At 45.8% G+C, this 24,112-nt stretch overlaps 1 protein-coding gene across 3 annotated transcripts in view; it reads left to right on the forward strand.

The window, feature by feature from the left end:
• Positions 1–24,112, forward strand: part of zgc:162297 (uncharacterized protein LOC555865 homolog) — a 70,924-nt gene that overhangs the window by 7,493 nt on the left and 39,319 nt on the right. The window contains exons 1-3 of one of the 3 annotated variants that reach the window (XM_038806617.1): positions 10,217–10,593; positions 15,659–15,745; positions 17,248–17,344. In XM_038806617.1, the coding sequence (XP_038662545.1) occupies positions 17,273–17,344 (72 nt within the window). In that variant the 5' untranslated portion in view covers positions 10,217–10,593; positions 15,659–15,745; positions 17,248–17,272. Of the gene's footprint in view, positions 1–10,216; positions 10,594–10,616; positions 11,352–15,658; positions 15,746–17,247; positions 17,345–24,112 lie in introns of those variants that run through there. The other 2 variants (XM_038806618.1, XM_038806619.1) reach the window with 2 other exon arrangements.

Genomic DNA, 24,112 nt, shown 5'->3' on the forward strand with positions numbered 1-24,112 from the left:
ACAGTAACTTCATTGCAGTGTTACTTTTTTTTTAATAAACAATTTTATTGAGGTAGTTTTTGGCTTTATAAACAGTTACAGACATCATCAGAAAGGAAGCAAAAAAGGCAAAAATGTGCAAACATCCACGTACTTTCAATACTTCCATCGTAACATATTGCACAAGCCCGCTCCCCTCCCACCGGTACTACCCGCCATATTTTCCCTCCTACTCTACTCTACCCCCCTCCCCCCCACCCCCCTGCTGACGCTCACACTCCCGCAAAGAAGTCAATAAATGGTTGCCACCTCCGGGTGAACCCCTGCACAGATTCCCTCAAGGCGAACTTAATTTTTTCCATCCCCAGGAAACTCGACATGTCCGCAAGCCACCACTCAGTCTTCGGGGGCTTTGAGTCCCTCCACGCCAATAATATTCGTCGCCGGGCTATCAGGGAAGCAAAGGCCAGCACATCGGCCTCTTTCTCCCCCTGGACGCCCGGGTCTTCCGAAACCCCAAAAATTGCCACCCCTGGACTCATCACCACCCTTATTTTTAGCACCTAGGACATGACCCCTGCAAATCCCTCCCAGTACCCCCTCAGCTCAGGGCATGCCCAAAACATGTGAACATGGTTCGCTGGTCCTCCCGCGCACCTAGCGCATTTGTCCTCTATCCCGAAAAATTTGCTCATCCGAGCCACCGTCATATGGGCCCGGTGAACGACCTTAAATTGGATCAGCCCGAGCCTAGCACATGTCGCGGTCGAGTTTACCCTACTCAGGGCCTCTGCCCACAGCCCATCCTCCATTTCCCCGCCTATCTCCTCCTCCCATTTAAGTTTCAGTTCCTCTGTCTGGGACCCTTCCTCCCTCATGAGCACCTTGTATATACCCGAGACTCTGCCCTCCCCTTCTTCCCTCCTAGAGACTATTCTGTCGAGGATCCCCATTGGCGGGAGGCGCGGGAAAGATGGGACCTGTCTACGAACAAAGTCCCGCAACTGTAAGTATCTAAAATCATTTCCCCTTACCAACCCAAATTTCTCCTCCAAGCTCCTCAAACTCGCGAAGCTCCCTTCCAGGAACATATCACCCACCCTTCCCGCCCCTGCTCGCCGCCATACTCTGAACCCCCCCATCCATACTGCCGGGGGCAAACCGATGGTTGTCGCAGATTGGCGCCCAGACAGACGCCCCCATCTCCCCCACATGCCTCCTCCACTGGCCCCATATCCGCAGGGTCGCCACCACTACCGGGCTGGTGGTGTACTTGGCCGGCGGCAGCGGTAGAGGAGCCGTGACCAGGGCTTCCAAACTGGAGCCTCTGCACGAAGCCGCCTCCACCCGCTCCCAAATAGACCCTGTACCCACCATCCACTTCCTTATCATAGCGATGTTGGCCGCCCAGTAATAATTGACCAGACTCGGCAAAGCCAGCCCTCCCTCGCTGCGGTTCCTCTCCAACATCGCCTTCTTCACCCGCGGAGACTTTCCCGCCCAGACAAGCTCATGATCAGCCCGTTAACTTTTTGAAGAAGGACTGTGGGATAAAGATCGGGAGGCACTGAAAAATAAACAAAAATCGAGGGAGGATTGTCATCTTTACAATCTGCACCCTCCCTGCCAGCGACAGCGGGAGTGCATCCCATCTCCGAAACTCTCCCTTCATTTGCTCCACCACCCTGGCCAAATTTAACTTATGCAGCCTGCCCCAGTCTCGTGCCACCTGGATTCCCAAATACCGGAAATTTTCCTCAACTAGCCTAAACGGTAGCCCTCTCAATCTGTTCTCTTGGCCCCTTGCCTGGACCACAAACATTTCACACTTGACCGTATTTAATTTGTATCCTGAGAACTGGCCGAACTCCCTCAGCATTCCCAGTATAGTTCCCATCCCGGCCACTGGGTCCGACACGTACAGGTCGTCTGCATAAAGAGCAACCCTGTGTTCAACCCCGCCCCTCACCATCCCCTTCCAACCCTCTGCGGCTCTCAGCGCAATCGCCAGCGGCTCTATGGCCAGCGCAAACAGCAGGGGGGGGGGGAGAGCGGGCAGCCCTGCCTGGTCCCTCAGTACAACCTAAAGTACTCCGACACTTCTCTGTTGGTCCTGACGCTGGCCCTCGGGGCCTGATATAATAATTTGATCCAATCCACCAATCCCTCCCCGAACCCAAACCGTCCGAGCACCTCCCAAAGATAGTCCCACTCCACCCGGTCAAAGTCCTTCTCGGCGTCCATTGCCACCACTACCTCCACCTCTCTACCCGCCGGGGGCATCATTATCACATTGAGCAATCTCCTCAGATTGGCCGCCAGCTGCCTACCTTTCACGAACCCCGTTTGATCCTCCCCAATCACCTCCGGTACACAGTCCTCCATTCTACCCGCCAGTACCTTTGCCAGGAGCTTGGCGTCTACATTAATCAGGGAGATTGGCCTGTAGGACCCGCACACCTCCGGGTCTTTACCCCGCTTCAATATCAGAGATATGGTGGCTTGTGACATTGTCGGCGGCAGGGTCCCTCTGTCCCTTGCTTCATTGAAAACCCTCGCCAAGACCGGGCCCACCAGCTCAGAGAGCTTCCTATAAAACTCTACTGGGTATCCATCCAGCCCCGGGGACTTCCCCGACTGCATGGCCTTTAGGCCCCCCAATACCTCCTCTACTCTAATCGGGGCCCCCAGCTCTTCCACGCACCCCCCCCCCCCCCCCCCCCCCCCCCCCCCAACTGTTGGGACTGTTAACCCGTCCAGAAACCTTTTCATCCCCTCCGGTTCTTCCGGCGGCTCCGAAGTATACAGCTTGCAATAGAAGTCCCGGAATACCCTATTCAATTCTGCCGGATCCTCCACTTTGCCTCGTCTCTCATTCTACCTATTTCCCTGGCCGCCTCCCTCCTCCTGAGTTGCTGCGCTAACAGTCTGCTGGCCTTTTCCCCATACTCGTACACCACTCCCCTCGCCTTCCCAAGCTGTTCCACGGCCCTGCTTGTGGATAGTGCCCCCAGTTCCGCCTGTAGTCTCTGCCTCTCCCTGAGTAAAACCTCCCCCGGGGACTCCGCGTGCTCTTCATCTACCCGACCCATTTCCCTGACCAATCTATCCATCTCTGCCCGGTCTGCCTTGGCTCTGTGGGCCCCAATTGAAATCAGCTCCCCCCGCACTACTGCCTTTAGCGCCTCCCACACGGTCGCCGCTGAGACCTCCCCAGTGTCATTCACCTGCAGGTAATTTTTTATACATTTCCGAAGCCTCTCGCAGATCCCCTCCTCCGACAGCAGTCCCACATCTAGCCTCCATTGCGGGCGTTGATAGCTCGCTCCCCCGAACTGCAGGTCCACCCAATGCGGGGCATGGTCTGAAATGGTAATTGCTGAGTATTCCGTGTTCTTTACCTCCCCCATACAGTCCCTGCTTAGTACAAAGAAATCTATCCTGGAATATACTTTGTGGACGTGTGAGTAAAACGAGTAGCCCCTTCCTGTTGGCTGTCCCTCTCTCCAGGGGTCCACTGCCCCCATTTGCTCCATAAACCCTTTCAGCTCCCTTGCCATTGCTGAGAGTCTACCCGTTCTGGGACACGACCGATCCAAAGTCGGGTCAAGGACCATGTTAAAGTCCCCTCCCATTATTAGCCTGCGAGAATCCAAGTCCGGGATCTTCCCCAGCACTCTATTAATGAAGTCCACGTCATCCCAGTTCGGGGCATATATATTCACCAGCACCACTCTTCTCCCCTCCAGTCTGCCCCGTACCATCAGGTATCTGCCCCCCCTGTCTGCGGATATGCCCTCTGCCTCAAATTGCACGCGCTTGTTGATCATGATTGCCACCCCTCTGGACTTCGAGTCCGAGTGGAAGACCTGGCTAATCCAGCCCTTCCTTAGCCTGGTCTGGTCTGACACTTTCAGATGTGTCTCCTGCAACATAATTACGTCCGCCCTCAGGGCCCGCAAGTGCGCGAACACCCGTGCCTTAACCGGCCCATTCAGTCCCTTAACGTTCCAGGTGATCAGCCTGGTCGGGGGGCACATCCCACCCCCCCCCCCCCCCCCCCCACCCCCCACCCCGCCGGTCAGCCATAGCCTTTCTCGGGCCGGCCCCTGACCCGTGCGTCGCGCCATTCCTGGCCCGCCCTTTGGCTGCCTCCACCCTCGACCTCCTTTCCAGTGCCTATTTCAAGTCCCTCTCCCGTCAGCAGAACAACCCCCCCCCCCCCCCCTCCCCTAACCCCATCCCCCGATACCCCCACCCCTGCCATCTACTGGCTGTAACTTTCCCCCCCCCCCCCCCCCCCCCCCCCCCCCCATCTGACTTCCTTGACTAGCCAATCTGCTAGCCTGGTGACTCAACCCTCCGGCGCCTTCCTGTCCCATTCCCCTTGTTTCCCCGTCCTCCTCCCCACCCACTGGGGCAAGCCGGCTCCAGTGTCTTCCGCGAGCTGCACAAAAAGCACAAACCAGCCCAAACAGGAAAAAAAAATAAAAAAAGCACATAAATGTCAATGAACAAAGGAAAGAGTCTCAAATGTTCTGCTTGGCCCCCTTGGCCCAGCAAACCGTTGAGCAGCAGTCCAGGCACATTCGGCGTTCCTTCCCACAGAAATCCTCGGGCCCTAACTCGCGTCCTTGGGGCCTCCTTTCGGGACCAGCCCCAGGTCCCTCACAAAATCCATCGCTTCTTCGGGCTCGGAGAAGTAGTGGTGTTGACCCTGGTGCGTGACCCATAGCCGAGCTGGGAACGGCAGACCAAACTTCACGTGCTTCTTGAACAGCACCTCCTTGACATTCTTAAAGGCTGCTCGCCGCCGAGCCACCTCCTGGCTTAGGTCCTGATAAATGCGGAGAACACTGTTGTTCCACGTGCTGCTCCTGGCGCTCTTTGCCCACTGCAGCACCCGCTCCTTGTCCACGAACCTGTGGAACCTAATCACCATCGGGCGGGGGGGTCTGCCCGGCCGCCCCTGCCTTGCCTGCACTCTGTGTGCCCCCTCCAGCTCCAGCGGTCGCGGAAAGTCTTCGGCCCCCCATCAGCTGCTTCAGCAGGTCTGCTACAAACGCTGCAGCATCAGCTCCCTCCGCCCCCTCCGGGAGGCCGACCATCCTCAGATTGTTCCTGCGGACTCTATTCTCCAGCTCCTCCACTCTGTCCAGCAGTCTTCTCTGCCGCTCTTTCAGGCCGTCCACTTCTAGCGCTGCAACCGTTTGCGCATCCGCCTGCTCCTACACCGCCTCTCCCAGCTCCTTAACTTTAACATCCTGGGCGTCCAGCCTCTGGTTCAGCTGATCCACCGCTTTCTCGATTGGGTCCAAGCTGTCCCGCTTCAGCGCTTCAAAACTGGATTTCATTACCTGGAGCATGTTATCCAGCGCCAGCTGGATTGCTGAGTCCGGGGTCCGTGTGTCCGCCATCTTAGGTCCCAGGTAATTTTCTTCAGGTCCTTGTCTCTGTCCCTTTTTCTCCTTCTTCTGCCTTCTGGAATCCCGCTGTTCCATGTGCCGCAGCCCGCTCCTCAGCGCCTTCGCTGCCGCTTTCCTTCGCCCAGCTCCTTGAATTTTACCTCCTGGGCATCTGAAGTGGGTCCAAGCTGTCCCTCCTCAGCAACTCCAAACTTTTTTTTTCCTTTGTCCTGGAGGAAGGAAGATCCGTGGGTCCGCCATCTTACCCTTCAGGTCAACTTCCTCCTTGCCTCCATCTCTCTCTCTCTTTCTTCCTCACCTGCTGGCCTCCCACACTTCCATTTGCTGCAGCTCCCTCTCCTCTTCTGTTCCCGGCAGCCTTTTTGCCGCCCCCGTGGTCCCGTTATCGTGGTGAATCGGCTGTTCAGCCCCGCCGGAGTGAGAGCCCACCGAATGTGCGGCTCACTCGTACATCGCCGCTACCGGAAGTCCATTGCAGTGTTACTTCTGTAGTGGGTAAATTGTTGGAAGGTATTCTGAGGGATAGAATCTACAGGCATTTAGACAGGCATGGGCTAATTAGGGAAAGTCAGCATGGCTTTGTAAGGGGAAAGTCCTGTCTCACGAATTTGATTGAGTTTTTCGAAGGGGTAACCAAGAAGGTAGATTAGGGCAGTGCAGTCGACATTATCTACATGGACTTTAGCAAGGCCTTTTGACAAGGTACCGCATGGTAGGTTATTGCAAAAGGTTAAATCTCACAGAATCCAGGGTGAGGTAGCCAATTGGATACAAAATTGGCTTGGCAACCAAAGCCAAAGGGTGGTTTTGGAGGGTTGTTTTTCAAACTCTGCCTGTGACCAGCCGTGTGCCTCAGGGATCGGTGCTAGGTCCACTGTTATTTGTTACATAAATGATTTGGATGAGACTGTAGGAGGCATGATTAGTAAGTTTACAGATGACACCAAGATTGGCATAGTGGATAGTGAAGGTTATACAAGATTGCAACAGGATCGTGACCAATTGGGCCAATGAATGACAGGTGGAGTTTAATTTGGATAAATGTGAGGTGATGCATTTTGGTAGATCAAATCAGGGCAGGACCTACTCAGTTAACGGTAGAGAGTTGGGGAGAGTTACAGAACACAATCATCTAGGGGTACAGGTTCATAACTCCTTGAAGGTGAATTCGCAGGTGGACAAGGTGGTGAAGAAGGCATTCAGCATGCTAGGTTTTGGTCAGAATTTTGAATACAGGAGTTGGGATATCTTGTTGAAGTTGAACAAGACATTGGTAAGACCACACATGAAATACTGTGTTCCGAAGGATATTGTTAAACTAGAAAGAGTGCAGAAGAGATTTACAAGGATGCAACCAGGACTTGATGGTCTGAGTTGTAAGGAGAGCCTGGATAGGCTGGGACGTTTTTCCCTAAAGCGTAGGAGGCTTAGGGGTGATCTTATTGAGTCTATAAAATAATGAGGAGCATAGATGAGATAGATAGTCAATATCTTTTCCCAAAGGTAGAGGAGACTAGAACTAGACAGCATATGTTTAAGGTGAGAGATACAAAAGAGACCAGAGGGGACATTTTTCCCACACCGAGGGTGGTGAGCATAGAACATAGAACAGTACAGCACAGAACAGGCCCTTCGGCCCTCAATGTTGTGCCGAGCCATGATCACCCTACTTAAACTCACGTATCCACCCTATACCCGTAACCCAACAACCCCCCCTTAACCTTACTTTTATTAGGACACTACGGGCAATTTAGCATGGCCAATCCACCTAACCCGCACATCTTTGGACTGTGGGAGGAAACCGGAGCACCCGGAGGAAACCCACGCACACAGGGGGAGGACGTGCAGACTCCACACAGACAGTGACCCAACCGGGAATCGAACCTGGGACCCTGGAGCTGTGAAGCATTTATGCTAACCACCATGCTACCCTGCTAACAAGCTGTCAGAGGCAGTGGTAGAGGTGGGTACAATTCTTTTTCCTTTAAAAAAACAGTTAGAGAGTTGCATAGGCAGGGTGGGTACAGAGGGATATGGGCCAAATGCAGGCAAGTGGAACTAGCTTAGTGATAGAAACTGGACAGCATGGACCAGAACAAAGAAAAGTACAGCACAGGAACAGGCCCTTCGGCACTCCAAGCCTGCGCCGACCATGCTGCCCGTCTAAACTAAAATCCTCTGCACTTCCAGGGTCCGTATCCCTCTATTCCCATCCTATTCATGTATTTGTCAAGATGCCCCTTAAAGTCACTATCGTTCCTGCTTCCACCACCTCCTCCGGCAGCGAGTTCCAGGCACCCACTATCATCTGTGTAAAAAAACTTGCCTCATATATCTCCTCTAAACCTTGCCCTCACACCTTAAACCTATGCCCCCTAGTAATTGACCCCCTCTAGCCTGGGAAAAAGCCTCTGACTATCTACTCTGTCTATGCCACTCATAATTTTGTAGGCCTCTATCAGGTCGCACCTCAACCTCCATCGTTCCAGTGAGAACAAACCGAGGCAAGCATGCCATATGCCTTCTTGACTACCTTCTCCAGTTGTGTTGCCCCTTTCAGTGACCTGTGGACCTGTAAACCTAGATCTCTCTGACTGTGAATACTCTTGAGGGTTCACCATTCACTGTATATTCTCTACCTGTATTAGACTTTCCAAAATGCATGACCTCACATTTATCCAAATTAAACTCCATCTGCCATCTCTCCGCCCAAGTCTCCAAACGATCTAAATCCTGCTGTATCCTCTGACAGTCCTCATCGCTATCCTCAATTCCACTAACCTTTGTGTCGTCTGCAAACTTACTAATCAGACCAGTTACATTTTCCTCCAAATCATTTATATATACAACAAACAGCAAAGGTCCCAGCACTGATCCCTGCAGAACACCACTAGTCACAGCCCTCCAATCAGAAAAGCACCCTTCCATTGCTACTCTCTGCCTTTTATGACCTAGCCAGTTCTGTATCCTTTTATGACCTAGCCAGTTCTGTATCCATCTTGCCAGCTCACCCCTGATCCCGTGTGATTTCACCTTTTGTATCAGTCTGCCACGGGGGACCTTGTCAAAGGCCTTACTGAAGTCCATATTGACAACATCCACTGCCCTTCCTGCATCAGTCATCTTTGTGACTTCCTTGAAAAACTCATCAAGTTAGTGAGACACCACCTCCCCTTCACAAAACAGTGCTGCCTCTCGCTAATACATCCATTTGCTTCCAAATAGGAGTAGATCCTGTCTCGAAGGATTATCTCCAGTAATTTCCCTAGAACTGATGTAAGGCTCACCAGCCTGTAGTTCCCTGGATTATCCTTGCTATCCTTCTTAAACAAAGGAACAACATTGGCTATTCTCCAATCACCTGAAGACAGTGAGGATCCAACGATTTCTGTCAAAGCCTCAGCAACTTCCTCTCTAGCCTCCTTCAGTATTCTGGGGGCGATCCTATCAGGTCCTGGGGACTTATCTACCTTAATATTTTTCAAGACGCCCAATACCTCGTCTTTTTGGATCTCAATGTGATCCAGGCTATCTACACACCCTTGTCCAGACTCAACATCCACCAATTCCTTCTCTTTGGTGAATACTGATGCAAAGTATTCATTTAGTACCTCGCCCATTTCCTCTGGCTTCACACATAGATACCCTCGCTTGTCCTTCAGTGGGCCCACCCTTTCTCTGGCTACCCTCTTGCTTTTTATGTACGTGTAAAAAGCCTTGGGATTTTCCTTAACCCTATTTGCCAGCTGGGCCGAAGGGCCTGTTCCCATGCTGTGACCATCTATGGCTCTAATGTAAGCTTACTTGTGACAATAAAGATTATTATGAAGATAAGATTGGAGAAGTTACAATTTAAGAAAGCTGAGAGACGGCTTGATCAAGGCATTCAAAATCATGCGTGGTTCAGAGGAAGAAACTGTTCCCACTCATTAAAAGATTGAACACGTGTGGACATAGATCTAGGCAGCAGGGTAGTAGGGGCAGCAGGGTAGCATGGTGGTTAGCATAAATGCTTCACAGCTCCAGGGTCCCAGGTTCGATTCCCGGCTGGGTCACTGTCTGTGTGGAGTCTGCACGTCCTCCCCCTGTGTGTGTGGGTTTCCTCCGGGTGCTCCGGTTTCCTCCCACAGTCCAAAGATGTGCGGGATAGGTGGATTGGCCATGCTAAATTGCCCGTAGTGTCCTAAAAAGTAAGGTTAAGGGGGGGGTTATTGGGTTACGGGTATAGGGTGGATACGTGGGTTTGAGTAGGGTGATCATGGCTCGGCACAACATTGAGGGCCGAAGGGCCTGTTCTGTGCTGTACTGTTCTATGTTCTAAAGTAATTGGCAAAAGAAGCAAGGACAACAGTAGGAAAAACCCTTCTCAAGCAGCATGGGGTAATGCACTGACTGAGAGTGTGGTGAAGGCAGGTTCAGTTGAGGGATTATTAATGGAATTACACTACTGAAAAAGGAAGAATGCAGAGTTACAGAGAGAGGATAGGGAATGGCACTCAGTGAGTTGCTCATTCAAAGAGCCAGTGTGGGCACGATAGGCCGAATGGCCACCTTCTGCGCTGTTACTATTGTGTCCCGCTACGGCTTGCAAGCTGCTTTCCCCTTGCGCCGGCGTGTGTCCTGTTCAAATCCACTGGCCGGGCGAAAGCAGGAAAATCCCAGCAGGTGGCCGCCGCTGTTTAACCTTCGGAGTTCGAGCTGATCCCTCTTTGGCAGTGTCCCTGTGTCACGTGCACATTGAACGGTCCGCCCCTGTATTACGTCTGTCTACCAGGGCCGCCGTCACGTGCTCCCTCCGCAGCCCCGCCCCGTCACGTGCTGCGCTCCGGGCCGGCGTTGAGGAAGATGGCGCGGGGCAGCGGGCGTTGCTGAGACCGGCGGGGAAGGAGAAGTCGGCCTTGAAGCTCGTTGGGCCAAGAATGCGAGTGTGAAATGTTTCCCGATCCGACGTTCTGGATGACAAGACCTGCTCCCTCTATGCGGACGAGGAGTGAGGAGCTGTGCGCCTGCAGTTATCACACACATAAACATTTCTTTAGGACTCCCACTTCCTGAGTGTTTGTCAAACTGACGCTCGGCCTCCGCTTTGAAGGGAATGGCAGACGCGCAGCATCAGCCCGGCTCCGCCGGCACAGCGGCCCGCTCGCAGCCACTGACTCTCACACGGCTCCGGGAAGAGCACGGAAAGGTAAAGGCCGTAAATAAGCGGGCGGCAGCTTGCGGCGGCCCTTGTGTTAAAGTCAGGCGGAGAGTTTGAAGAATGAGGAGACGGAGCCTCGGCTGGAATCCGGCTCCGGCCCCCTGACGGCTGTAAACCTGTCTCCTGGCGGCCCGGTCAGCCCTTTAACAATTGGGCACTTTAAAAGCGGCGCGCGTCACTCAAGATGGAAGTGAGTCGAAACAGTAAGTGAACGAGGAAAAAATAATTCCGGTGTCTCTTTAAATCTTTGGGAGTCGTTCCCTTCCAGTCAAGACTCAGTTTACAGAGTCAGAGTTCAAGCAGTTCTTACGGAAGGATCCAAAATTCTGCAAATATCTTTTGCAACATCAGTTATAAGAGGGAGAGAATGAGTTTCTGCATTTGCATTTGTGCACACATGGTGCCGGGGACACAGTTTGGTTGTGACATAGGATCAGGGACAGGATTTTGTGGTCAGCGGCAAGGCGACAGGAGTCACTTCAAAGCAAGTCACTACAAAAATCTAGAGTTCTCTGTGGCATCGACTTTCCCTTTCCTGACGGCAGTTTGGGGATCTTTAGTCATGTCTGAAGCAATCAGTCCCATTGAAGTATTCTCCCGAACAGTAAACCAGGATGTATAATAGTCTATAGTTATTTAAAACACTCTTGCGTTTGGTACACCATTTACTTTGTTGCAGTTTTGCACATTCATTGACATAATGGATTGTATTGTATAGTGGACAGCTGGAACACATTGAACTACTGGTGAGTTCCAAGGAACATTGTATAGCTGCTGATCTTGTCTGAGAAATGTCTCCTACGAATTTTAAGTCCTTTGACTTTTACAATGGAGCACAGTTTTATCATGTTATGAGGTTGGGGGTAATGCAGATCGGATAGGAATCAATGTATTAGCAAACACATAGGGTTGGTGAGTGAACAGAAAATGAAAAGTAAGAGTAATGGGGAATTTTCAAGTTAGTGACCGAAGTAGTGGGTTGCTGCAAGGCTTAGTGCAGACCCTTGGCCACTAGTTTCAGATAGGGGTACTGTTAGGATCCTGGATGCGAACCCAACTATTTGCAATCTGTAAAACTGAAGAGGAAATGTTACTGCACCACAGAGTGATAACACTAACTTGTATCTTTTATGTTAAAGCAAACTGATTTGAACACAGAATTAACCACATTAGCAACAAATAAATAGCTTTACAGTTAACCGTTACAATGATTCTTAAGTAAAAGAGAAACACTTGACTTCCTAAACCTGCCACTATTCCAATTAAGCAAACCAATATGTCTCAAATAACACTCTTGAATAAAGTTAACAACTGGACTTCTACTTGCATTTCTCTGTGTAGAATCTTTGGCAAAAGAACCTTTCAGGATCAAACTGAAACAGCTCTGTTCAGATGAGTGTTTTAGGACTAACTGTCATTTCAGACAGATTTGTCACTTCCCATTAACTACATCATCTATACCCAAAGCATATGACATTATTTTGTCTCTTACAAGATAACTCTTGATTTGTTTAGCCAGGTTCAAACACAATACCCCTAAAATAATCTACACTTCAGGGGTCCTTCAATGTAAACAATATTCCATTAGCTACCTATCTGCAAACAAGAAAATGGTTCTCAAGACCTATTAGCAGAACACTTCACCTGAAAATGAGTGATTACCTCACTTTCATGACCCCTTAATAACAGCACTAGCAGTCATACGGCTTGTATGCATCTTAACCCAGGTTTTAGAACAAAGAATATTACAGTCAGGAATAGGTCCTTTTGCCCACCAAGCCTGCGCCCATCCAGATTCCTTATTTTGACCTACGTCTTATTGCCCAAATGATCTGTATCCCTCTATCCTTGCCCAGTCATGTGTCTATCAAGATACATCTTAAACATTGCTATCGTGCCTGCCCCAACCACCTCCACTGGCAAACATGTTCCAGGCATCCACCACCCTCTGCATGAAGAAACTTTCCCTGCCCATCTCCCCTAAACATTCCCCCTCTAATCTTGAACCTATGCCCCTTGTCATTAAGTCTTCCACCCTGTCTATACCACTCGTAATTCTGTAGAAATTTGTTTTAAAACATTTAATAACATTGTTTTAATAATATTACTGCAGAAAATATGAAAAGTGACAATTTCTTACATTCATTATGGTATCGAAAGTAACGTATTTAAGTTTGCTGGCAATCCAAAGCTAGGCGGGGACAGTAAGGTGTGAAGATGACACAGTCCGCAAAGGAATCTGGACAGGATAAATGAGTGGGTAGTAAGGTGAAATATGGGGTATAATGTGGGAAGGATGAGGTTATCACTCTGGTAGGAAGAATAGAAAAGTGACATTTTTATTAATGGTGAAAAACATTTACTTGGTGTTCAGAGATTCGGCTGTTCTTGTCCATGCAGCATAGAAGTTAGCAAGAACAGACAATGCTGGGGAAACCCAGCAGGCCTGGCAGCATCTACTAGGAGAGAAAGCAGAGTTAATGTTTTGAGTCATAGGACATGGCACATTAACTCTTCTTCTCGTTGGTGCAGTAAAGGTTCACTGAATTAATTCCTGAGATAGAAAGGTGGTCCTGGTGTGAGATTGATGAGTACATTCATCCTATACTCGAGTTCAGAAGAATGAGGGGTGATCCCATTGAAACTTATAAAATTCTGAGTGGGCTTGACATTGTAGATGTCCGATGCTAAGGCCTGATCATTTAAGACTGAGGTTAGCACTGTTGCTTCACAGCGGCAGGGATCTGGGTTCGATTCCCAGCTTGGGTCACTGTCTGTACAGAGTCTGTGCATTCTCCATGTGTCTGCGTGGGTTTCCTCCGGTTGCTCCAGTTTCCTCCCACAAAGTCCCAGAAGATGTGCTTGTTAGGTGAATTGGACATTCTGAATTCTTCCTCTGTGTACCCGAACAGGCGCTGGAGTATGGCGACTAGGGGATTTTCACAGTAACTTCATTGCAGTGTTAATGTAAGCCTACATGTGACACTAATAAAGATTATTATTTCTTCTCTTGGTTCTGAATCTTGGGAATTCTGTGCCCCAGAGAGCTGAATCTCAATCATTAAGTGTGTTCAAAGCTGATATAAAGTTTTAGTTAGCAAATCAAGAAATTTTGAAATTGGGCGGAAAAGTGGGATTGAGGAAAATCAGTGATCATATTCAAAAGGCAGAGCATGCTCGAGTGGCTGTGTATGGCCTACTCTAGATATGTCCTTTACAGCACTTACATTATTACATTAACATCAGGAATATCCATCTTCAAGACTTGATTTTGAAATCCCTGGATCATTATCAATGTCTACGATTGCTTAGTATAGCTTCAGCCCAGTGCAAAGTACATTTCAAAAATGTTCATTGGGTCTGCTAGATACTTTATACTTTTATTTTTGAGTAATTTTAGCATTATTCACTCACATTCTTAACATTGAGAATTAGTGGCTTAAGAACTGACTATTGATAGTTTTTGAAATCTGCATATACAGATGTGGTTTAGTGTCCATTCCATCCATTGTTATAATTGGTTTGTTGGCTGGACATTGGACCTTACAAATTCCAGTCTTAATTTCTATAAAATCATACTCTGAAGTCTTTAGAATACAGTATCTAGTTGGTATTTCACACCCTCAATATTGCACTGCAGTGTCAGCCTAGATTGGTGTTGTTCAAGTCTTAAATCTACAATCTTCTGGCTCTTATATCCATTGTTCAGTCCTCAACCATCAACATTGTATGAAATGAAAATCGCTTATTGTCACAAGTAGGCTTCAAATGAAGTTACTGTGAAAAGCCCCTAGTCGCCACATTCAGGGAAGCTGGTACGGGAATTGAACCGTGCTGCTGGCCTGCCTTGGTCTGTTTTCAAAGCCAGCGATTTAACCCTGTGAATTATTTTCTCATGTGAGATGTATCTGGTGTGTTACCCAACTCATGAGTGTTTAATTTAGCTGTTTTCTGAATGGTTACCATTAGACACCATTATTAATGCTCTCTATATCATTCCTCACACATTGGTCAGAAATGAGTAATCTGGGGGGGGTCAAAAATTTGTAACCTAGGGTGCAAGGTCAATTACTAAAATTTTTGCTAACTAGGCCTCCAAACAAATTAATTATGTTACTAGTAATCCTATGTAATTTTGGACCCACCCCCTCTCCCCCACTCAGTTATATTGCCAAAATTAGTGATTAGAAAACAATGGCTGATTTTACTCCAGATCATTGTGCTTAATGTGGAGCACTGCTTACGTTTGCAAGAGTCAGTTAGATATAGTTTGTGTAATGATCCCTGTAGAGGCTTTTAAAAAGATATAAATTCTCAGTGGCCCACTTAAAAGAATTGCATGACAAGATGTCACATTTTAAAATTTACTGTAACAAACAAAAAGCAACATTTACTAAGCATTACTTAGCAGGCAACTCAAACTGAACTATGGAAAATATAATCCTTGTTAATGTCTTAACCAACCAATAACCCCATGTCATCATGTTTGCTTTACATGCAAAAGGTCCTCAGTTCAAAACTGGGCATGAACATTATCAAAACCCATTTATTTTAAGTGTGTGCAAAAGTTACAGCCTGATCTCTACAGGATTACAGTTTTTATAGGAAACAGTCTACAATCATACCCAGTTACCAATGGACTCACCTCTGTTATTTTTGTCAAGTTATAATTATGAATGGCCATCGAAAGGTGGTACATCCTTCAGTTTTGAGAATTTCAGCAGTGAAATCCACTCTGGCGATTTTTCCACCCGGTCTAACCAGGGCAAATCGTTTAGTTTTTAGATTGACATGGGATACGTCCTCCCTATCATATTCTGCTTGGTAGGTTGCAGAGAATTCACAGCTTTTTTCTCTCTGCTATCCATATCAGCTGCAGCCTTTGTCTTTGTGAGGCCTTTATCTTTTTTTGTCCAAAAACTTGGAAATTGTATTTCAATGCATCAGTAGTAAAACTGTTTTTGAAAGTGTTAAATTTCAAATATTTTAATTTTTATTTTGCACTGCACTGTTGGCCAAAATGTACATTTTCTTAATCACTTTTATTTTTCAGCATCTAGACTTTGTAAATGTGGAGACTTTACAGAAACACATAGCAGAAGGAAGATGCTGAGCAATGGATTAAGTAATCTCAGCAGAAGTAAGCTGTTTGTTTATATATTCTTTTTGTGAAAACTAATAGCATGACTGTTCAAACCTGTGGAAATCTCATTCTTGACATATATTTATAATTTGAATTCCTTGTGGGTAATGTGCTTTTTAATTCAAGAACTGCATGTGTTTGGAATTATTCTCTGTGCACTCACTACGGTCATTTACTATCATCACCCCTTCTACCTAATTAAATAATCTCGAGACCTCCAAGCACTCTAACTCCACTTGATCTTGTTAGACACCCTGGGCAATTACACGGTCAATTCCAGCACACAGGTCCCAGAGTCCCAACATAAGTGAATTAACCAATAATTCGCATAAGGTTTTTGAGATCTTTGGTCGACTGCTCCAATGACTTCGGCACCAGATTTGTAAGTAAATCACAAAAAACATTTATTTATAATGAGAACAGATAAACATGTAATGGTGATAATAGAACAACGGTCTGCTAATCTAATTAGTCCCCTTCACTGTCCCACCCTCTACCTATACACACACACACACACACACAGTGGGAAGGGGAAGAGTCAAAATAATGGGGATTAAAAGGGCATAAAATGAGTATCTTTGCTGCTGAGGTTATAGTCTTTATAGTCGCTATCTCCTCAGACCTGGAGTGTTTAAACCACCAGCTGGTTTGGATCTTCTGGCTGTAATATTCAGGCCAGATTCTGTGGGATCCCCTCTAGGGTAACACTTTAACTTGTGTTGACCTAGCCATACCATGGAAGATGCATTTCAGGACTATTCAGTTGCTTATCTGTTGCTAGCTTCAGCAGCGTGACCAATACTTGTCTCAGTTAGAGTATCGGAGCAGCAGCTTTCACAAGGCCTTAGTGATCTGGTCACCTTAAAGGGAGAGGAATCCAGACGCCTCCCCACCCAGCTCTGTCAAGAGAAAACACTGGCTGCTCTGTTTATCTGGAGTGAGCTCCAACCGAGGTATCAGAGAGAGATTTCCACCCTTTCTGGGAGAGATATTTAACAGTTCTGCACAGCTCCTGAGCTCAGATCAAACTAAAACTCAAACTGACAGAGTCACATAGCAAGGAGCCTTCTGGAACCATCCGGACCATTCTGCATCGCGAATCTGCCAAGTCCTGGGATTTCAATGGAGCCGATTGGCTGCTGGCCAAGTCCATCAAAATGTAATCACTGGATCTGCAAATAATCAGTTGTTTAGGGGGGTGTTTTGGACTAGTCCAAATAACACCTTATTCTGGGTTTGTTCTTGTTTAAAAATAAAGGCTGGAATATTATAGATGCCAACTGAACAGAATAAAGGAAAGCAAGATTTAAACAGGGAAAGCAAGGTTTAAACATGAGGATCCTTACAATCTGAAGACAGCACATAGTCTTGACTCACTGGAACAATGAGATTGGCCATGTAAAAGATGATATACGATTTTTAAAAAAATTTGTAAGTGTGACTTGGAAGGGAACGTGGAGATGATGGTGTTCTCATACATGTTGCCTTTACCCTTCTAGGTGGTGGAGACTGAGGTTTTGGGAGATGCTGTCGAAATTAAATTTCTCTGCTTCATCTGTGATTGCTGATGATGAGCTGAATGCAACTGAGGCCACAGTAAGATTGCTACAATTTGTCTTGGTTGTTTCTGTACCAGGGAAGGGAGAAGAAAAATATCCTGCCAATGCTGACTGTCTAGCCTTCTGCTTTGGTAATTATGGAATGAGCTATGAAACTGCGCTAGCCTAAATCAATTTTCATGAGAGTCTTGGGACAGTCTTGAAGTAAAGAAAATATGTTTTCAAAATGGCTATTCTAGTTAATTCCAAGATGGCTGGCCTGCATGTTTTCTCACGCACAAATTTCATTTTCATAACTTTATATTTAATGTACCTACATAATCCATTTTTTAAATTTGGAAGTAATTGATTTAAATGAGGTTAATTATTTTTCATCTGTGATTCATTTAAATTGCATAATTTAAAATACTTATTTTAAAAATCATGAATGAAATGGAGACCCTATATTTATCTCATTTCCATTTTGTTTGGTCACCCATAGTTGATGGCTTGGTGAATTGGAATACCATTGCACTGTAATATAGAGTGCATGTTTGATGTGTGTCATTCACCACTCTGATTAAATTCCCATTCTATTTTGGTCTTGTGTGGTTGTGCGGGACAAAACTGTTGCTGTAGCGATGGAAGGACTACTCATTTTTTTCACCAGCTAAAGGAAACTTTGACATCTTGGGAGCAAGTTACTTGCCTGTTCTTCAGGGAAGACCAAAAGGAAGTCCAGAGACCTGAGAACTAGAGAGCAAAATAACCTCCAATCCTCAGAATAATATAAAAACAATTTCTGAAAAATAGTTCATGTCAAATCATTGTATGCATCTGTTTTTTTAAATTTAGGAATGCTGCTTTTTCTTCTGCCTGTCAAAATCAATGCTGCAACCATTTAAATACATTTGCTTATTCTGATGATTACTTAAATCAGTATTTGTATTTATTAAATTATTGTACCATTTCAATTACTTCAGATCCGTCAAAATCAGCAGATAGAACCATAATGTATTAAAGATCTGACCTAAAGTTGAAATTACCTCTATTGTTCCTCCTGTATTTTAATGAAGTTGGATCTTCCATTCAGGGGAAGAAAGAGTAATGTAAAGATGTAATGTTTATATTATAATCCTGATCTCAATGTCCTAAAATGCTTTACAACCAATTAAATGCTTCTGAAACCTAATTACTACAGTAATGTGGGAAACACAACAACCAAATTGTGCATAGCAAAGTCCTACAAATAGCAATGAAATAAATGGCCAGATCATCTGTTCTAGGTATTGGTTAAGAGACAATTGCTGGTCAGGACATTGGGAAAATCACTCTGCTTTTCTTAACATATTCCCAATCGCCAGCAGCATCTATATTATCTTTCTATATATTTTTGCAGTTAAACATCCTCGTGCAAATTATTTAAATACCCACTGTTAAAAGATATCAATGAACACAAGTACAAATAAGTAAATTATATATGTCAATATATTTATATGTTCTACTTTTGTTTCCTTTCATTCATTCTCTAATTCCTAAACCTCTCCAATTTATTTCTAAAATCCAATATACAATTTCATATTTTCAAATCAACAAGCAAGTTATTACATAATCACAGAATTAAAATCTGAAAAGGCAATTCAACATTTTCAACCCGTTGTCATCGTCTCTCCCTCTTTTACAAAATGGGAAATGATATTGGTTCACAACCTGACTGCATTTGAACTGTGGATTAGATTAATTGCACTAGCAGCAACCTAGTGTAAACCATGAGTAAGATTTTCATTTGGACTGTTGCTCAAAAGTGAATATTTGTCAATTCATTCATTTTGCCTGCAGACCTTTTCATATCAAGGCAAATAAATGTGAAAATGACCTGGCATTGAGTGAACGGCTTGGACACCAAGAGTGGTCCTGCTATTTAGAGCCCATTTATGTTTGTGGCTATTGGCACTTTGTCTCTATAGACAGGAAGTAAAACTAGCAAGGTTACAAAAACAAAATACTATGAATGCTGAAAATCCAAAATAAAAATAATAAAAAATGCTGGAAAAAGTCAGGCAGCATCTGTGGAAAGAAATAAACATTTCCGATCAATGACATTTAATCAGAACTAAAGAACGATAGAAATGTAAAAAAAATGAATTAGGTCAAGGGGAGGGGCAGGAAGAACAAAGGAGAAGGTCTGTGATAAAGTGAAGGCCAGTGGAGATTAAATTCTTAAAGATTTCCTGATACACAGCCAATGAGAGTAATAATGGATATATTTAAAAAAGAAAAGTGCATATAAATGAGGGATGAATGGCTACATAAAAGCCATCAGAATGCAGCATGAAGGCATAAAGCATGAAACAAGACGAGACTAACCCAGCAAAGCAAAAGAAAAAGAAAACAACACAAGATAGAGGCAGAAGTTACGATTTAAATTTGAGTCCAGAAATCTGTAGAATGCTGAGTCAAAAATATGGTGAACACACCCATGTGTATATTAACAGAAAAAAAGCCTGTTGAAAGACCAACAGCTATCATACTAGTTCTAAACTTCAGGGCTTCAGTATATAGGTGTTAAAGTTTATCCAATAATAAAATGATTTCAATGACGTATGCCTTCTAAAGTCATAAGAAATAGGATCATGGCTGATCCGCATTCCTCACATCCACTTTCCTGCCCTTTTCTTAACTCTTCATTCCCTTACTGATCAAGAATCTATCTCTCAGCCTTAAATATCCCCAAGAACTCTGCCCCCACAGCTCTCTGTGGCAAGGAGTCCCAAAGACATCAACCCTCTGAGAGAAAGGGTAGCATGTTGGCACATTGGTTAGCACTGCTACCTCACAGCGCTGAGGATCCAGGTTCGATCCCAGCTCCGGGTCACAGACTGTGTGAAGTTTGCACATTCTCCCTGTGTCTGCGTGGGTCTCGCCCCCACAACCAAAGATGTGCAGGGTAGGTGAATTGGCCATTAACTTACCCTTAATTGAAAAAAAGCATTGGATACTCTAAATTTATTTTTAAAAAACCCTCTGAGAGAACAAATACCTCCTCATCTCAGACTCCGAATAATGGGGTACCAATTTAAAAAGTCAGCATTTGCATCCCTAATTGCCTTGAGAAGGTGGTGGTGAGCTACTGCCTTGAACCACTGAAGTCCATGCGTTGCAAGAACACCAATTGTGCTATTAGGGAGGAAGTTCCAGGATTTTGACGCAGCAACTGTGTAGGCAGAGCGTTATATTTTCAAGTCAGGATGGTGAGTGACTTGGAGGGGAATTTCCAGGTGGTGGTGTTCCCATGTAGCTGCTGCCCTTGTCCTTCAAGATGGTAGTGGTTGTAGGTTTGGAAGGTGCTACCTAAGGAGCCTTGGTGAGTTCTTGCAGAGCATCTTGTAGATGGTGTACACTGCTGCTACTGTGTGTTGGTGGTGGAGGGAGTGAATGTTTGTGGAAGGGATGCCAATCAAGCGGGGCTGCTTTGGCCTGGATGGTGTTGAGCTTCTTGTTTTGTTGGAGCAGCACTCATCCAGGCAAGTGTATGCCATCACACCCCTGACATATGCCTTGTAAGTGGTGTACAGGTTTTGGGAGTCAAGAAGAGAGTTAGTCACTGCAGGATTCCTAGTTTCTGACCTGCTCTTGTAGCCACAGTATTTGTATGGTTAGTCCAGTTCAGTTTTTGGTCAATGGTATCCCCCAGTATGTTGATATTCTGGGTACTCTGTGTTGGTAATGCCATTGAATGTCATGGGGTGATGGTTTGATTCTCTCTTATTGGAGATGGTCATTGCCTGGCACTTGTGTGGCATGAAGGTTACTTGCCACTTGTTAGCCCAAGCCTGGATATTGTCTCGGTCTTGCTGCATTTGCACATGGACTGCTTCAGTGTCTGAGGAGCCGCAATTGGTGCTGAACATTTTGCAATCGTCAATGAACATCCTCAGATCTGACCTTGTGTTGGAAGGAAGGTCATTGATGAAGCAGCTGAAGATGGTTAGGCCTAGAACACTACCCTGAGGAACTCCTGCAGTGCTGTTCCGGGGCTGAGATGACTGACTTCTAACAACTACAACCATCTTCCTTTGTGCACGGTAGGACTCGCAACGAGTGGAGAGTTTTCCCGATTCCTTTATGACTCCAGTTTTGCTCAGACTCCTTGATGCTAAACTCGATCAAATGCTGCCATGATGTCCAGGATTATGGATACCCCCAACCTCTCGAGTTCAGCTCTGTTGTCCATGTTTGAATCAAGGCTGTAGAGGTCAGGAGCTGAGTGACCCTGGCGGAGCCCAAACTAGGACTTTGTCCTCTGGTCCTAGACTCTCCCGTGAACGGAAACATTCTATCGGCATTTATCCTGTCAAGAATCATATATGTTTCAATGAGATCACACCTCTCATTCTTCTAAACTCCAATGAGTACAGTCGCAACCTGTTTAACCTTTGCTCATAGAATCATAGAATTTACAGTGCAGAAGGAGGCCATTCAGCCATCGTGTCTGCACTGGCCCTTGGAAAGAGCACCCTACTTAAGCCCACGCCTCCACCCTAGCCCAGTAATCCCACCTAACCTTTTGGACACTAAGCGGCAATTTTGTATTGCCAATCCAGCTAACCTGCACATTTTCTGGACTGTGGAAGGAAACCGGCCACCCGGAGAAAACCCACACAGACATGGAGAGTGCAAACTCCACACAGACAGTCACCCAAGGCCGGAATTGAATCCGGGTCCCTGGAGCTGTGAGATGGCAGTGCTAACCACTGTGGCACCTTACCGCCAGCAGAGCACAACCCCTCCATACCGGGGATCATCCTAATGAATCTTCTCTGAATTGCCTCCAATGAAGTAATATCTTAAATCAGGGGACCAAAACTGCTCTCAGTATTTCAGCAAGACCTCCGTACTATTCTACTCCAACCCTCTTGAAACAAGGGTCAACGTTGTATTAGCCTTTCTGATTACCTGCGGCACCTATGTGCTGGCTTTCCATGCTTCGTGTACAAGTAGCCCCAAGTCCCATTGTGTTGCAGTTTTTTTCTATTTAAATAATACTCTCTTCTCCTTTCCAAAAAGAACAAATTCACATTTCCCCACATTCCTACATTTGCCAACTTTTTGCCCACTTACTTATCAATATCTCTTTGCAAGCTGTTTGTATCCCTCCCGCAGTTTGCCTTTCCACCTGTTTTTGTGTCATCTGCAAATTTGGCGACAGTATATTTGCTTCCTTCATCCAATCATTAATATATATTGTTCCAGCCCTGATCCCTGTGGAACCCCATTGGTTAATGTCACCAACCTGAAAAAGAGCCCCTTTCACTCACTGTTTCTTGCCTATTAGCCAATTCTCTATTCATTCTGTTGTAAAAACACAGAGAAGCTTGCATTGCCACTGTTGGTATTACCAATGTTCTCAATTGAGTTTCATTTTGAATTTTTCAAGTACAAAATCAAAATATAGAGACAGTTTCATCACAAAGCACTGCGAACTGCTCCTATACCATGTGCAGACATCTAATGGCAGTAATGAGAGGATATTAATTTGTATTAAGAATAAGATGCGCTTTCAATTTGAACTGACTGAATTTTTCTGTTTTTAAAAAAAAAGCTTCTTTAGTTTTGACTAATTCAAAGTTTGTACCGTTTTATATTTGTAGATGTTTGACCGTATATTCTGAGCTACTTTGATCCACTGAAATAATTACAGAGGACATATAATTATTTGTGCTAATTATAATAAGTTTCGTTGGCTTGTAAGGGAAATAAATAACCATTATTGGCTACTGCACTTTTGTAAACATTTAAAATTCCTAGTGGTTCAGTAATAAGTTTTATTTCTAATTTCATGTTTAGTATTTTGTCATGTTGCAAAAGTTGACTTGTGTATTGTGGTAGTAGGATTGGGAAGTTATAAAGTTGTGTATTCAGATCTGTGAAATAATTTAATTATGCCATGAAATATAGATTGCTGGTAGTTATGTTCAGTTTGTTTGACTGCCTGCTAATGCTGTATATTGTACTTGTCTCAGTGCACAAAGCAAATGAGATTATATATGTTTCAGCTCATGAATAGTTTAAATTTAATTACTCCCAGGTAACTGAAGACTAATTTCCAGTGTACATTTAGCAGGTAATATTGAAGGGAGAAAAGCAATGGATAAGCCATTTCTGACAGATATAAGGAGACATTTCTTTACACAGAGTTGTGAGCCTGTGAAATTCATTACCACAGGAAGTAGTTGATGCTAAAACTTTGAATATGTTCAAGAGGCAGCTAGATATAGCACTTGGGGAGAATGGGATCAAAGGCTATGGGGAGAAAGCAGGATTAGGCTGTTGAGTTAGACGATCAGCCATGATCGTGATGAATGGCGGAGCAGGCTCAAAAGGCCTCCTGCTCCTATCTTCTATGTATGTATCTAATCAGTCATCGATGAAGATGAACATCTTGCCAAGATCGTCCCCACACCCCCACTACTTGCCTTCAAATAACCGCGCAACCTCAAACCATTGTTTGCAGCAAATTACCCAGCCTTCAGAACAGCGACCACGACACCACACAATCCTGCAAGAGCAATCTCTGCAAAACATGCCAGATCATCGACATGGATACCACCATTACACGTGGAAACACCACCCACCAGGTACGCGGCACATACTCGTGCAACTCGACCAATGTAGTCTACCTCATACGCTGCAGGAAAGGATGTCCCGAAGAGTGGTACATTGGCGAGACCATGCAAACACTGCGACAACGAATGAACGGGCATCGTGCAACAATCACAAGGCAGTAATGTTCCCTTCCAGTCGGGGAACACTTCAGCAGTCAAGG

This window comes from Scyliorhinus canicula, chromosome 9 (genome assembly GCF_902713615.1).
Source record: "Scyliorhinus canicula chromosome 9, sScyCan1.1, whole genome shotgun sequence".
Lineage (NCBI taxonomy): Eukaryota > Metazoa > Chordata > Chondrichthyes > Carcharhiniformes > Scyliorhinidae > Scyliorhinus > Scyliorhinus canicula.